The following is a 13,818-nucleotide window of genomic DNA, read 5'->3' on the forward strand; positions in this document are numbered from 1 at the left end:
ATGGAGAGAGATCAGAGGGAGCTGATGTAAAATATGGAATTCATTACTCAGATCAAAAATCTACCGTCAGTTGTTGAAAGTGCTCTATGGATATTTGCTGACGACACGAAAGTTTCTTAATGGCTCCATGTTATTTAGAATGAAGGGTTCTTTCAAAGAATGGCGTTTTTTGATAAACAGTAAATCCTTATTTTCCATATGCTCTAAGATTCCCCCTAGTCTCAAGTTGTATAATGTGGCTCCACGATATCGTATTGAGTGTTTATGAAACTTACTATTGGGCTTAATTTCAAATAGTAAGTTGAGACCGCTCCTACGAGTGTTTGACTTCTGTTGGATGACATACATCTGATTTAAATTTTTTTAAGAGTGCAATTTTTTTATCGATAAAAGAACAAAACCTCAGAAGCTCGTAAATATGAAGTTAAAATACATTGAGCCGTCAATTTCTAGTGAAAGGTTTTTCACTCTTTAAATTTCCAAAAATGCATAAGTTTTAGAATTTTTTTGATAATTATATAATGGTGACAATGTAGAAAAGCAGCAGCAACCATAAACTAGTATGCCGTATTGGATAATTGATTTCATATTGCTTTTATAGTATTGAACTAGTTGATTTCTTGGAACAAAATGCCGTAACTTCGCCAATATTCCACACTGCGTTGCAAGACTAGATTTCAACCTTTCAATGTGTGACTTTAATGACAGTTTATTATCGATTACTATTCACAGGTACCTAAACTCTGGTTCGTTTTTAAAATTTTTTAAAATTAATGGAATCAATTGAGTAGATATTCTTAGAAGCACTTATTTTAAAATCTGCTTGCGCATTTTTAACGTAAAGTACTGATTTATTGGCAATCAACCACTCATGTACCTTGTCTATGTCGTCTCTGACTAACTCAAGTTCACGTCCAATGTTAAGTAAACTTGCATGGTCGGCGAAAAGTGTAACGTTCACATTTTGGCATACAGCAGTTAAGTCGTTGATGTAGATGAGGAACAAGTGCTCCAAGATCTGTGAGACACCACAGGGGATCGTTTTCTGATTGGATCGCATTCCATTTACTTCAACGTATTGTAGACGGTTCCGCAAATAAGATTCAAACCCTTTTTGTGCAATTCCACGTACTCCGTAGTGCTCGCGTTTGTAGAGTGGAATGTCGTGTTCAATCGCATCGAAAGCTTTCTCAAGATCCCGGTATAGGCTCACGATTCTTGTCTTACGTGGGCTTGATCGTATCATTTCCTTGGATTCAGCTGCGTCGATTGTACAGTGTTTGGATCAAAATCCAAACTGTTTGGTATACAACAATTGATACTTTTCAAGGAGAGAGTAAAGCCTGTTGTACATCACTCTTTCAAACACTACTCCAATTGGAAAGCAGTGAAATCGGTCGATAGTTGTTCTCAACAGTCTTGGAATCACCTTTGTGGATTGGAATTACTTTTGCTAATTTGAGATCCTCGGGGAATACACCACTTTTCAAAAACTAAATGGCAAAAATATGGAGAAATATTATCTTCAGTTACTTCAAGGAAATTGTTCTTTATATGATCAACACCTGACGAAAAAAATGTTCTCTAAATTATGAAATGTTTCAATTTTAAAAATTTCACTCTGAAAAGTAAACAGTGAAAAACTGTTTGAAGGAACTTCATGAAGAGGTTTAGCTGAAAGATTACTTTTCACTGACGTACCAATGGTAACAAGAAATCATTAAGCCTTTCGACTGTGTCTGAGTTATTTTCAATGCTTTGCTCGCTGTCCAATGATGGTGAATCTCTATTTAACATGTTTTTCCCGCACAGATCTTTTATGAGTTTGTATTTTTCTGCAATTTCCAATACATAAAGCGAATATAGATGCATAGAAATCTTTTTTCGCTGCTTTTACTTCGTTTTGAATTTTCCCTCGGTAATAGTCAACAAAAATTTTGGCTTGCATTGCTGCCTGTTTCTTTCCACTCTTTATGGGCATGATTTTTTTTTGTCCTTATGTTTTTTAATTTATTCGCGACACAGTTAGGCCTGCTTCTATTTTCTGATTTTGGGTTAAGTGGGAAGGAAAGATCGGTGACATTCTGAAAAGTGATATTTGAATAGATCTCAGATATGTCTCTCGACCTGGTTACAAAATGAAAATATTACTAACTAGAGAGCTGTAAAGAGTACTACCTGAATGAAGAACATAACATATGAAGGCCTAAGAAGACATATGTATTTTTAAACACTGCTTTTGAATTTTTATGTGTGGAGACAACATGTGTGGAGAATTAAAAAAATCATTTACAGAGCGGAAGTTCGAAATTAATACGTTAATAGTAATAAAGCTCTGCGTATAATGTAAATGCGTATAATGTAGAACAATTGCCGTTATTGCTTTTTCTGGAGTTACAGGTTTTGAATTTCTGCTGCAAATAATACGTAATTTGATAGATTTTGGCAAGGTATTTGTATTTGATATAAAATTTTGAATACTAGAGTTCGGTTAGTTAAATTTATTGATTGTTCACCTTTTCCTCTAGCGAATTAATAGCAATTAATTTTTGCCAATCCCTCGGAGAGGGTCTATAATAAGAGACAGGCCCTCCATGTGTTGCAACTGATGCTGTATGATGGCACAACACCTGTAATACCCGACATGTCTTGGCTGTTCTGTGATGACTTAATCGGTCGGTCAGTCTGATGAGACCGAAAAAACATTTTACTTAAATACCGATTTTTTAAAATTACCAATGGTTAAACTTTTACATATAAATCCATATGAATCATATCACTTTATATCATTTGAAGATTTAGATTACTTTTGCTAATGGCTGTAGTTGCTGGATTCTAGCGCTGTCAGTTGGGGGATGTTGATATTTTTTTTTTGGTGGGGGGAGGCGGGTGTTTGCGAGGAAAACAATGATCAATATACTCTGTGAGAGTGATACCTAATGTCACTGCCACTATGTATTCAGATAGTTTGCTTGGAGTTTTCGCTTGCATTCCGTCATATTATATCAGTTGTGATGCCAGTTAAAGCTGTCTGTGTGTTGGGGAATAGCAGTTCTGGAGTTCAAGGAACACTTTTGTTGGAACAGAAATCACAAGAAGCGCCAGTAGTCATTAAGGGAGAAATCAGTGGCCTGGCTCCAGGTAAATTATCTAAAATATTTTGACCTAGACATCAGAACCCGGAAGCTAATACGCAGCCTAACCAAGTAACTGAGCGGTTTAGGTTCCAGATTTGATATAGATGCAAAAAGCTACAGCTATGCAAAATTTTGCACGTAATTTACAAGAGTATTCGATTACTAATTGCTCTCGAAAACGATTGGCCTGAGCACGATCAGTTGTAAAAGATGAGTGCGTTTTATTGTTTGCGGTTAGCTGATTGGCATTACTTAAAGATTGTATGCAAATCCAAATGAATAATTTGATTTATGTAGGTGTTTGAAAATGTAGTTATATGAATTTATGACTTTGACAACTCTCTCCAAAAAGATAATTGAAACCTGAATTTTTGCCGAGTTCCAAGATGTCAACTGCTCTCGAACGAAGTTGGAAAATTTTTATAAACGTGTTTTTTTAATGCAAAAATTGTGCCAGACCATTTCGATTTTTCGATCAACTTTGACGTGGTTCACTTGCATTTTGCGTGATTTAAATTTCTCATTCTCAATCGCAAGCAGCTGAAGTCAATTGGTGGCAGTTTACTTTTAAAAGTCAAATAAAGGACCACCGAAATGGTGTGATTTTTTATTGGTATATAGTCTCTTCTCATCGCGTGATTTGAAGCACGTTAGTAGAGTTCGTAGTCCCACTTTTCTAGGCTACCCCTTCACCGCCTGACTGAAGCAGGCTTCAATAGATTAGAGCTCCCAATAGTTGTTGGAAATCGATCTTCCGACGGACGCTAGCCGGATCTGTTATTTTTGTTACTTTGACTTTCATTGCTCATCGCCAAAGTTGGTGTGTGCCTTTCAACGGAGATTTGTAGTACCGGTTGTTAAACATTTAGTCTTTGGTTTGGATTACTTTGACTCCAATAATTCTGCCAAGTTATTTTTCTGTTTTAGACTCTTTTTGTTTAATAGCCGCGAAGCGATAGCGGCTATTATTGGGGACATCGTGTTTTTTTTTAATTCGCCGTCTCCATCGATGATCCTTACGACCTTACTTCTTGGAATTGACTTTATCAAAGGCTTCAGTGACTTCCACTGCTTTGCAGTTAAAATTTGTGTGCGTAACGTCATTTCTGCTTTTAGGTCAAATGCGTGACTTACCTCACTAAAAAATGACTTCTAAACTCAATGAAGTTAAATTTTTATGAACATTTACTAGTTAAAGCTCAATAGTGTGCATCCAAGTAATGCCAAATGTATGAGTCTTGAGTATTTGATTTTGAATATTAATTTTGGAAAAACTCTATTAGGGCATTTTTTTATAGAGCTTGTGTGTCTCATAAAAATAACAGTCTATTGAAGGGCTGGTGGTTGATTTGTCTTTCTTATTTCTTTAGTTGTTTCAATTCATGGAAGGTAACAAGCGCCTATCGTGGCTATTTTCCGGCTATGTTTTAATTTCGGGTATATAAAAAGTTGTAAGAGTTGACTTGACTTTTGAGTATACAACTTCATGTAGTTTTGTAGACTTTCAAAGGTTGTTCCTCTAATGGAACTAGCTAATAGTCGGACGTTGACAGTCATTTATTTAGGCTGTAATTCAAAACTTGTTCTTCAAAATTTTTTCTAAATGGAATATATATGCCAGGCCGGCTTTTTGTTTACGCATCGTAGCGAAAAAAGGGAAACATCATTTTGCAGCCCTTAGAGGCTGGCTCTGATTATTAAAAAACATAAATTGTTATCGCACGTTGAAAAAAGGGTTATTTAAACAAAAACAGGAAGGAAAACAATAAAATGAAAAAAAGAAAGAAAATTTTTCTGGAGTCGGGTTTATTAATTAAATTATGTTAATAGTAACCTTTTGTCGAATGATTAATAAAATGCAGTGAAAATTTTATAATGCACTATACTTTATTGTTCAAAAACAAAACAAATTAACAATTTAATTCTAACTTTACAAAAGTAATTTTTTTATTATAATCAGTAGGTTTAAGATCTAACCGAAACAGAAAAATTTCCTAGAACGTGGGAACTACAGAAATATAATTTGAACGCTTAAAGTTCAAAAGGGAAAAAGAAAAAAATGTTCAATTGCTTCTATGGTCTCATAAACCAATTCTTTAAATAATATAATACCTTGCAGTTTATTGGTGTTATTTATTTTGCCTTCATATTTGGCTTCCCCTTTATTTGGCCTCCTGAAGAGACTATGCTGTCAGCAGATAAGGCTTTCCATATTGTAGACCCTTTTAATCAAGGGAGGTATCTAAAAACTTTATCATAGGTTTTTTTATTTAGGAAATACGAAGGTTAGAGAAAATTCTGGAAAAATATAATGTAGTTTGCCAATTTCTGTGGGGACTTAAAGTTGAATTTGAAACTATCATCCCATTGTTCTTTTTGATTTTGATTTCATTGAAAAATAATAAGTTAGTTTTGTTTACTTGAGTTGAAATTAAAAGGAAAGCTGATTTTTTATTGTCGATTATTCCTGACGATTCCCATAATTAGCTAATTTATTATCAGTAGTGGCTTCCGATAGAGTGGCTATTTTATTCAACTGAAAATGTAAAGCAACCTTCGGTTTATATTAGCTTTTAATAAGAAATAAAGATCTCCAACAGAAGTACTTTAGAAAAGAAGATCACACTTTCGTCTGAGCAAATTCACTATTTACTTGGTGGACCTGACTCGTAGTTTTAAAATTATGATTTTAGTTCTTTAAGGGTCTTCTAATGACTGTCTCGTGGAAAAAAAACTACTTAATGAAAGAACATGAAAGATGATGAAAACCAAAAGATTTTCTACTTTTTGAATACATAGACTTTAGTTCAGATTGAGGTTAATTCTTTAAGTTTGCAGTTGATCTCATATTGATTAGTAGCCCCATTTAACGTTCTTACTTCAAATAAAGCAGAAAGATTATTTTCATTGTTTTTGCAAAAGACTAGCCAGAACTCTGTCTCCCAAGTGTTGGTGTCCCCGTTTCGCTGTTGCCTGAACTGATCACCTATGGAAACTTTGTAACATCACAAAAAAAAGAAAATTGGGGAAAAAGTTCAACTTTTTCCATTCTTTCAATTGATGATTTAAGGGTTTTTAAACACACTTTATTCATTTCGTCTAAAACAGATTAAGTAATGAGATAGTTTACACCAGAATTCACTAGCGTGAGTTATTTGGTCTACAAAACTTTCTTTGTTAGAAAAGTATAGAAAAAACTGAATATTTTTCATCGATTTGTAATGTAAACAATCAGAAGAAAAACAATTCTTCGTTTGCTTTGCTGTAAGTTGTTTAATCGCTCTTGAACGAAGTTCATAGCAATTATTGTAAACGTGTGTGTCTTTTTTATGCAAAATTTTTGCTTGACCGTTTCGACTTTTCAAGTGACCTTTACGCCCTTAACTTTTTGCATTTCGCGTGACCTAAAATTCCCTCTCAATCACAATTGCAAGCAGTTGAACTTAATTGGCGGCATTTTAATACTAAAAGTCAAATGAAAAGTGCATCGAAACTGGTGCCATTTTTCAGTTTAAATCTTAACAGTGGTATATGTTAACCTCTAATGTGGTTATTTGAAGCCCACTAGTGAACTTTAGTCCCATTTAGACCCCCTCCCCCGACTGGAGCAGGCTTAAATTGATTAGAGCTCCCACTAGTCGTTCGAGAGCTATTCTTCCGACGTTTAGTCGGTTATGTTTGGAACCGAAAAGTGTGAGTATAAGACAAAGGATTTGAAATAAATTTAAATTTAACCTCTCTCCTAAGAAAAAAAAGCAAACAAGAGGTGATATAATGTTGAATTCTTCAAATTATCAACTAATCTTTATTTTTTGTCTGTTTTTTTTGTAAGCTAAATTTTCATATGGATCTTGACCTAATTTAATTGCTATGGAATTCATCAGTACTTTAAAAAAACTGTAAATGTGTAAATTCTATTTACAACTGTGATTTTATTGACGAATTTCTCTTTCAGTTTTAAGCTAACCTTTTAAATCATGTCCAGTCGCTCGCTTGTTTACTATGCTCAGTTTTAATAATCAAACTGATCGCATTAATTTGTTTTAAAGATATCTGTGTGTTTTGTGAAGTTTCTGTGAAAAGATGCTTTGTAATGCAAAGTAGTGTCATGTGGTAAAATTATATCTAAATGATGCTGTGTGTTTTTTTTCTGTTTTCATTACAAAAAAATGCTAGTCAAGGTTGTTAGAAAAATGGCTCAATTTGATCTTCACAAAATTTATAGTCAAAATAGTTTTTTCAAAACAAGTAGAAGATTTCGACTTTCTGGGGACATATTGGACCATTCTCTGCTACGCGCAGTCTCGGACGAGCCGTCGTGTTCGTTATCAGCATTAATCTTTTTGCGACCATTTGATCATCGCAAGAAGTCAATCAGCAGTCTTTTCTTGATTTCTTGAATTTTCATAAAAGATACCTTCTTACTCAAAAAATGTTTTAGATCACTTTTAAATTTTAAATTGGAATTTAAGATCTAATTATTAGGCTGAATAGATGTCACCAAGGTTCTACTTCTTTTCACCCCGATTTATTTAACCCCCTATAATTTAACCCCGTATATAATCACCCCTCTGTCATTTAACCCCGCAATTTATTCACCCCGAAATCGGTTTAACACCGAAATCTTTTATCTATTTCGGCATCCAAAAGAACAATTAGCAAAGCTAAAGTTCAAACAATCTGGGGCAAAGGTGTCTAAGGCATCAAGTAATCGGCTGTACGTTTTTTCCGTTTTGTTGGGAAGGAGGGCATATAAACAAGCAGGGGCAATACCGAGAACATATACATGAAGGGTGTATATTTGATAGAAGTTTTTGGGCGATAGTTTAAACGTTCCATCCCCAAGCCAAAAGTTGGAGCTTTCGAGAACCGATGTCATATAGGGATCGCCAAAAACTAAAATACGCTCGTTGTCATCTTTTCCGCTGTCATATCGCGAAAACTCTTGAAACTTATCGGGTATATCAAAATGCCGGTCCGATGGCTCATGAACTGACACTGTTTGTATAACCTTTCTTAAGCGCTGCGAGGTTTGTATTAAATTTGGTTTTGACGGCAACGCATACTGGGTCGAAAGAACGTCAGTTACTGGTAAAATTGCGGAAGCTACGGCTGCTGCGGGTGTTAGGTTTTCACTCAGCGCTTTAATCTCTTTTATAACTTTTCGTGTGGCCGGCTTCGTGTGGCCAGGAAAATAAATTTAAATTTAACGTCTCTCCTAAGAAAAAAAAGCAAACAAGAGGTGATATAATGTTGAATTCTTCAAATTATCAACTAATCTTTATTTTTTTGTCTGTTTTTTTTGTAAGCTAAATTTTCATATGGATCCTGACCTAATTTAATTGCTATGGAATTCATCAGTACTTTAAAAAAACTGTAAATATGTAAATTCTATTTACAAATGTGATTTTATTGACGAATTTCCCTTTCAGTTTTAAGCTAACCATTTAAATCATGTCCAGTCGCTCGCTTGTTTACTATGCTCAGTTTTAATAATCAAACTGATCGCATTAATTTGTTTTAAAGATATCTGTGTGTTTTGTGAAGTTTCTGTGAAAAGATGCTTTGTAATGCAAAGTAGTGTCATGTGGTAAAATTATATCTAAATGATGCTGTGTGTTTTTTTCTGTTTTCATTACAAAAAAATGCTAGTCAAGGTTTTTAGAAAAGTGGCTCAATTTGATCTTCACAAAATTTATAGTCAAAATAGTTTTTTCAAAACAAGTAGAAGATTTCGACTTTCTGGGGACATATTGGACCATTCTCTGCTACGCACAGTCTTGCACGAGCCGTCGTGTTCGTTATCAGCATTAATCTTTTTGCGACCATTTGATCATCGCAAGAAGTCAATCAGCAGTCTTTTCTTGATTTCTTGAATTTTCATAAAAGATACCTGCTTACCTCACTCAAAAAATGTTTTAGATCACTTTTAAATTTTAAATTGGATTTTAAGATCTAATTATTAGGCTGAATAGATGTCACCAAGGTTCTACTTCTTTTCACCCCGATTTATTTAACCCCCTATAATTTAACCCCGTATATAATCCCCCCTCAGTCATTTAACCCCGCAATTTATTCACCCCGAAATCGGTTTAACACCGAAATCTTTTATCTATTTCGGCATCCAAAAGAACAATTGGCAAAGCTTAAGTTCAAACAATCTGGGGCAAAGGTGTCTAAGGCATCAAGTAATCGGCTGTACGTTTTTTCCGTTTTGTTGGGAAGGAGGGCATATAAACAAGCAGGGGCAATACCGAGAACATATACATGAAGGGTGTATATTTGATAGAAGTTTTTGGGCGATAGTTTAAACGTTCCATCCCCAAGCCAAAAGTTGGAGCTTTCGAGAACCGATGTCATATAGGGATCGCCAAAAACTAAAATACGCTCGTTGTCATCTTTTCCGCTGTCATACCGCAAAAACTCTTGAAACTTATCGGGTATATCAAAATGCCGGTCCGATGGCTCATGAACTGACACTGTTTGTATAACCTTTCTTAAGCGCTGCGAGGTTTGTATTAAATTTGGTTTTGACGGCAACGCATACTGGGTCGAAAGAACGTCAGTTACTGCTAAAATCGCGGAAGCTACGGCTGCTGCGGGTGTTAGGTTTTCACTCAGTGCTTTAATCTCTTTTATAACTTCTCGTGTGGCCGACTTTCCAATCGAAGCACTATGATTGTGCTCACCATTCACGCGAATGAGTTGGTCATCTTTTGTTAAAGCGGAAACGCGGCACTTGTAACTTTGATATTTTGAGCAATTCCAGGCAGTGGTAAACTTATTTAATCTTTTAACATAAAACTCATGTCCCTCTACAACTAATATTTTTGTTTTTTGAAGAAATAGTAAACTCAAAGTCGGCAGTTATCATGCTGAATTCAAAATGCAATAAAACAAGAAATGTTCTTGAGTTACGTCCAGTTTTCAATTGCTTTTAATTGCCCCATTAAGGATTAGTTGAGATAACTAATTCGCTAATTGTTATAGTTTTGCATTAAACTGTTGTGTCGTTTGCTCTATGTCCCTGACAATTATGATCCATGAATTTACAGATTAAAATCGGGGTGAAGTGATTGAGGTGTGAAAAGCATGTTCACACCTCAGTCATTTCACCCCGATTTTAATCTCCATTAATTAAAATAGAAATAATTGAGGCTTAATTATCCTCAATTATAGGAAGCTTAAAATCGGGGTGAAACAATATAGGGGTTAAATAATTGAGGGGTTAAATGATGTAGGGGTTAAAAAATCGGGGTTAAAATATAGGGGGTTAAAAGAATAGGGGTGAAAAAACAGGACACCGTCACCAAAACTAGAATTTTATATAGTTCTGTCTATTGAAAAGCTTTGTCTGAAATAAGATGCGAAGTTTAGGATATGTTTGGAAATTGCAATTCTTTTTGCGTGGCACACCTTCTGTCTTTGATCTCTGGTGTCTTTTTCGAGTAGGGGTCTCAGAAATCTCTTGAGTCTTGTTTCGCGGCAATCTTCCTGCTATGTTTGTTGCTTCAAAACTGTTTGTAACATGAGACTCAGTGTGCTCAATTCATAGTGAAAGCTTATTTAACGTTTTGTTCTTAACTTGTTTCAATCCATTTATCTTATTCTTGTTGAACTTGCAAACAAATAGCTCTTAAACGGAGGTTTTGATTATAGGAGCTCGGTAGATATAATTTTGCATTTGAATCAGTAGCGCTTTTAATTTCATGCGTTTGTCGCCTTTCCATAATTTATTTGTAGCTCCAAACAAATACGAAAAAGTTATGCAAACTCTAATTTTTTAACGATTCAGCTGTCGATTTTATGTTCATATGAAGTGCAGAAAAACACTTGATTAATTCCCAACGTTTGCGCTTAATGTGATGCATGTTTTCTGTAAATATATATTTTTACGACCTTAATTGTATATTAAACGTTCATCAAGAACTAGAGTAGAACTTGTCTTAGTATCAAGAAGTTGCCTTAGTTTGAGATCGTGAGGATAATGAGTTCGTTTTAAGGCAAACACGGTTTTCACATTCATGAGTTCGGAGACAACACGAATGGCTGCACCTCTGCCGGAGGACATTTCAACCCACAACAGAAACAACACGGAGGCCCGGTAGATGAAAACAGACACGTAGGTGACCTGGGCAACGTAGAGGTGGGCGAGGATGGTATAGCCAAAGTTGAGATCAGTGACCAACAGGTATTTCCCACGCTTCTTTTAATTTGGCGTGCTTATGCTTTTCCAATTTTTAAATGATTTTTTTTGCCACCTGATTGTGAAAAGAATTTGTGCGTTTTCTATTATTAATTGCTCTCAAGTTTAAAGCAATTATTAATAGCCGCCTCAGCATCTCAGCCGGCTATTATAGCGCTCCTATTTTTTTACAATTCAAAAGAATTTGAATTGTATTGGGGCGCTGTCTTTTTTTTAAAGATCTGTTCACACATTTTCATGATTTTTGAAGTCAAATTGGAGTAGTGATTTTGGTCACTCCGAAACAGGAATTGGAGCGAAAAAGCGAGTGGTTTTTCGGCGTGTATTTTTTTCGCTCTATTTTCAAAGTAGAGTGAGAAAACATTGTTTGAACAAAAATTCGCTTTCCCGCTAGTGGTTTTTTGTTCACATGCGGCAATTTTTCTTTTCATTTCTTGGATCGGATTTTTTCTAAATGGTTTTTCCATTCCATTCATAATTCTTTCTAGGTCTAGTTTTTTGTTTGAACCAAATTTCCATTTCTCGCCAGTGTTTTTTTTGTTCACATGCGGCCTTTTGACATTAATTTTGTTTTTTATTTTTTTGATCTGATTTTTTAGAAATGGTTTTCCCAATTCATTAATAGTTTGTTCTAGGTCTGGTTTTTTCTTTAGTCAATGAAAATTCTTTGAATTGTACGTCAGGACTTGTCCTGCTATGTTTTTTACTTCGTCGAATTAAAATTTTTCGCTTTACTTCATTTTGCCGCCTTTTCGACATTTTGCGTGAAATCTTGACTTCTCTAGGCTAGTTTCACTCTTCTCTCATTCTGCTAAAAGTGTATTTTGACAGCAGCTGCTCGGCAAAGCCACTGTCAAATTCAACCACTTCCCAGTCGTTTGAGGGCAATTCGCCCGACGTTGGTCGGTTATGTTTATGATTTTCGTAACCCAAAGCAAATGCTATGGAACCGTAAGCTGAGAGAATAGAAGAATATCCTTTGACGGCCTCAGTCAACCAATTTTAGATACTTTGGGACAGCCAATGCTTAAACATAGAGCCGACCCTCCTAGAAGAACGAATCCTTATATTTAGGCTAAGACCCCAATCATAAAACAAGAAAGACCACTCACCGTTTTGTGCGGAGAACAAAACAGCTTTAGCGTTACAAGTGTAGAACCGACAATGACTGAACATTTAAAAGTTGACTCCGTTTAAATTTGTGATGGATAAGTTAGTCATGGCTAATTGTAGAAGTATTTGTTGTATTAGGCACAGCTGATTGGGGAGCAGAGTATTATCGGGAGAAGTCTAGTGGTACATGCGGATGAAGATGACCTTGGAAAGGGAGGCTTCCCAGATTCGCTCACGACAGGCCATGCGGGGGGAAGAGTAGCTTGTGGAGTGATCGGAATTGCCAAGTAGAAGAGAAGGAGAGAAAGAGGAGGAGGAGGAAGATAGTAGATGATAAACTATCAATTGCTACAAATGATATCTGGATCACTACAAAGCACCTCACTTATTTCTACTACTCGTAACCAGAATACTCCTACGAAGTATCCTATTGTTATAATACAGTAGGCTTCTCGCTAACTCGTTTGCTAAATAAACGAACAAGGATAAACTAGGCCCTGCTGGCCTCTACTGCCGCTATCAGAGCTGATTGATCCATATCGAAAATCTCATGAAAGACTGGCAGAGTCAGTAATGTTTCATCAATGATCTCATCCGTGATCCTTATAGCTTAGCCATTAATTGTGTATCCTACCTGGAAAATGAAGTGTATCAAACAAAGCAATTATGATTTGAAGTTGTCTCTAAATATATTTTCAATGATAATTCTTTTTATTACCCGCTTTTCTCATGGACGAGGTTTCATTGTAAGCACGCAGGTATCAAACAACTTACTAACAAGTAGGAATGACATAGGTCAATTCTGACATACTTTAAACTGGTTGATAGCCGCGAAGCGTTAGCGAGATTGATTTCATCGTTATTTTTTATTATAAATTTTGACTTCTGTTTTCGAACACTAGAATTTAACAGTAGCTTAATTGTTAAGGTATAGTAATTGGGAACTGCTGGTAATATTCAGGTTGGGAAGGTTTTTAGAATTTTTGATCCCATTTAGTCCCTCTGCCTATCCAAACTACAGACCTAACACCACCACTACCTCCCCGCTCCCCACCTACCCCTATACCTATCCACCATACCTAATCCCCAACTTAACCCCACGCACCTACCTCCTTCATACCTACCCCATGGGAACTATTAATAATGTGGTCTTTTTATGCGATTTTTTGCTTGACCGATTTTCCGTCTGATGCCTTTGACCTTTTGTCCTCAAGAACGGGATAAATAGGTAGCGCGCGGAGAGCATAAAGTTCTCTTACAGCCTTGCGCCTCACCAGTCTATAATAATACGATTCACCAAAACTGTTTTGAGGGGGGGTTTCTTGGTCTTAAGGACGGTTCTTAATCTTTGCCCACCGCACT

General features: G+C 35.7%; 1 protein-coding gene across 1 annotated transcript; it reads left to right on the top strand.

Annotated features, from left to right (window-relative positions):
• Positions 1 to 2,942: 2,942 nt before the first annotated feature.
• LOC142339523 (superoxide dismutase [Cu-Zn]-like) lies at positions 2,943 to 13,173 on the top strand. Its single transcript, XM_075389620.1, has 3 exons — positions 2,943 to 3,141; positions 11,141 to 11,328; positions 12,595 to 13,173. The coding sequence occupies exons 1-3, from the start codon at positions 3,015 to 3,017 to the stop codon at positions 12,745 to 12,747; spliced, it is 468 nt and encodes a 155-aa protein (XP_075245735.1). The 5' UTR covers positions 2,943 to 3,014; the 3' UTR covers positions 12,748 to 13,173.
• Positions 13,174 to 13,818: the final 645 nt, after the last annotated feature.

The sequence above is a fragment of the Convolutriloba macropyga genome, chromosome 5 (assembly GCF_964194025.1).
Source record: "Convolutriloba macropyga chromosome 5, txConMacr16.3, whole genome shotgun sequence".
In the NCBI taxonomy this organism is placed as follows: Eukaryota; Metazoa; Xenacoelomorpha; order Acoela; family Convolutidae; genus Convolutriloba; species Convolutriloba macropyga.

Bases quoted from the DNA above. Each gene is read 5' to 3' on its own strand.
- LOC142339523 (XM_075389620.1), top strand. From the start codon at position 3,015: ATGCCAGTTAAAGCTGTCTGTGTGTTGGGGAATAGCAGTTCTGGAGTT. The intron at 3,142-11,140 runs GTAAATTATCTA...GTTCGTTTTAAG, and splicing joins AATCAGTGGCCTGGCTCCAG to GCAAACACGGTTTTCACATT. The intron at 11,329-12,594 runs GTATTTCCCACG...TTGTTGTATTAG, and splicing joins TTGAGATCAGTGACCAACAG to GCACAGCTGATTGGGGAGCA.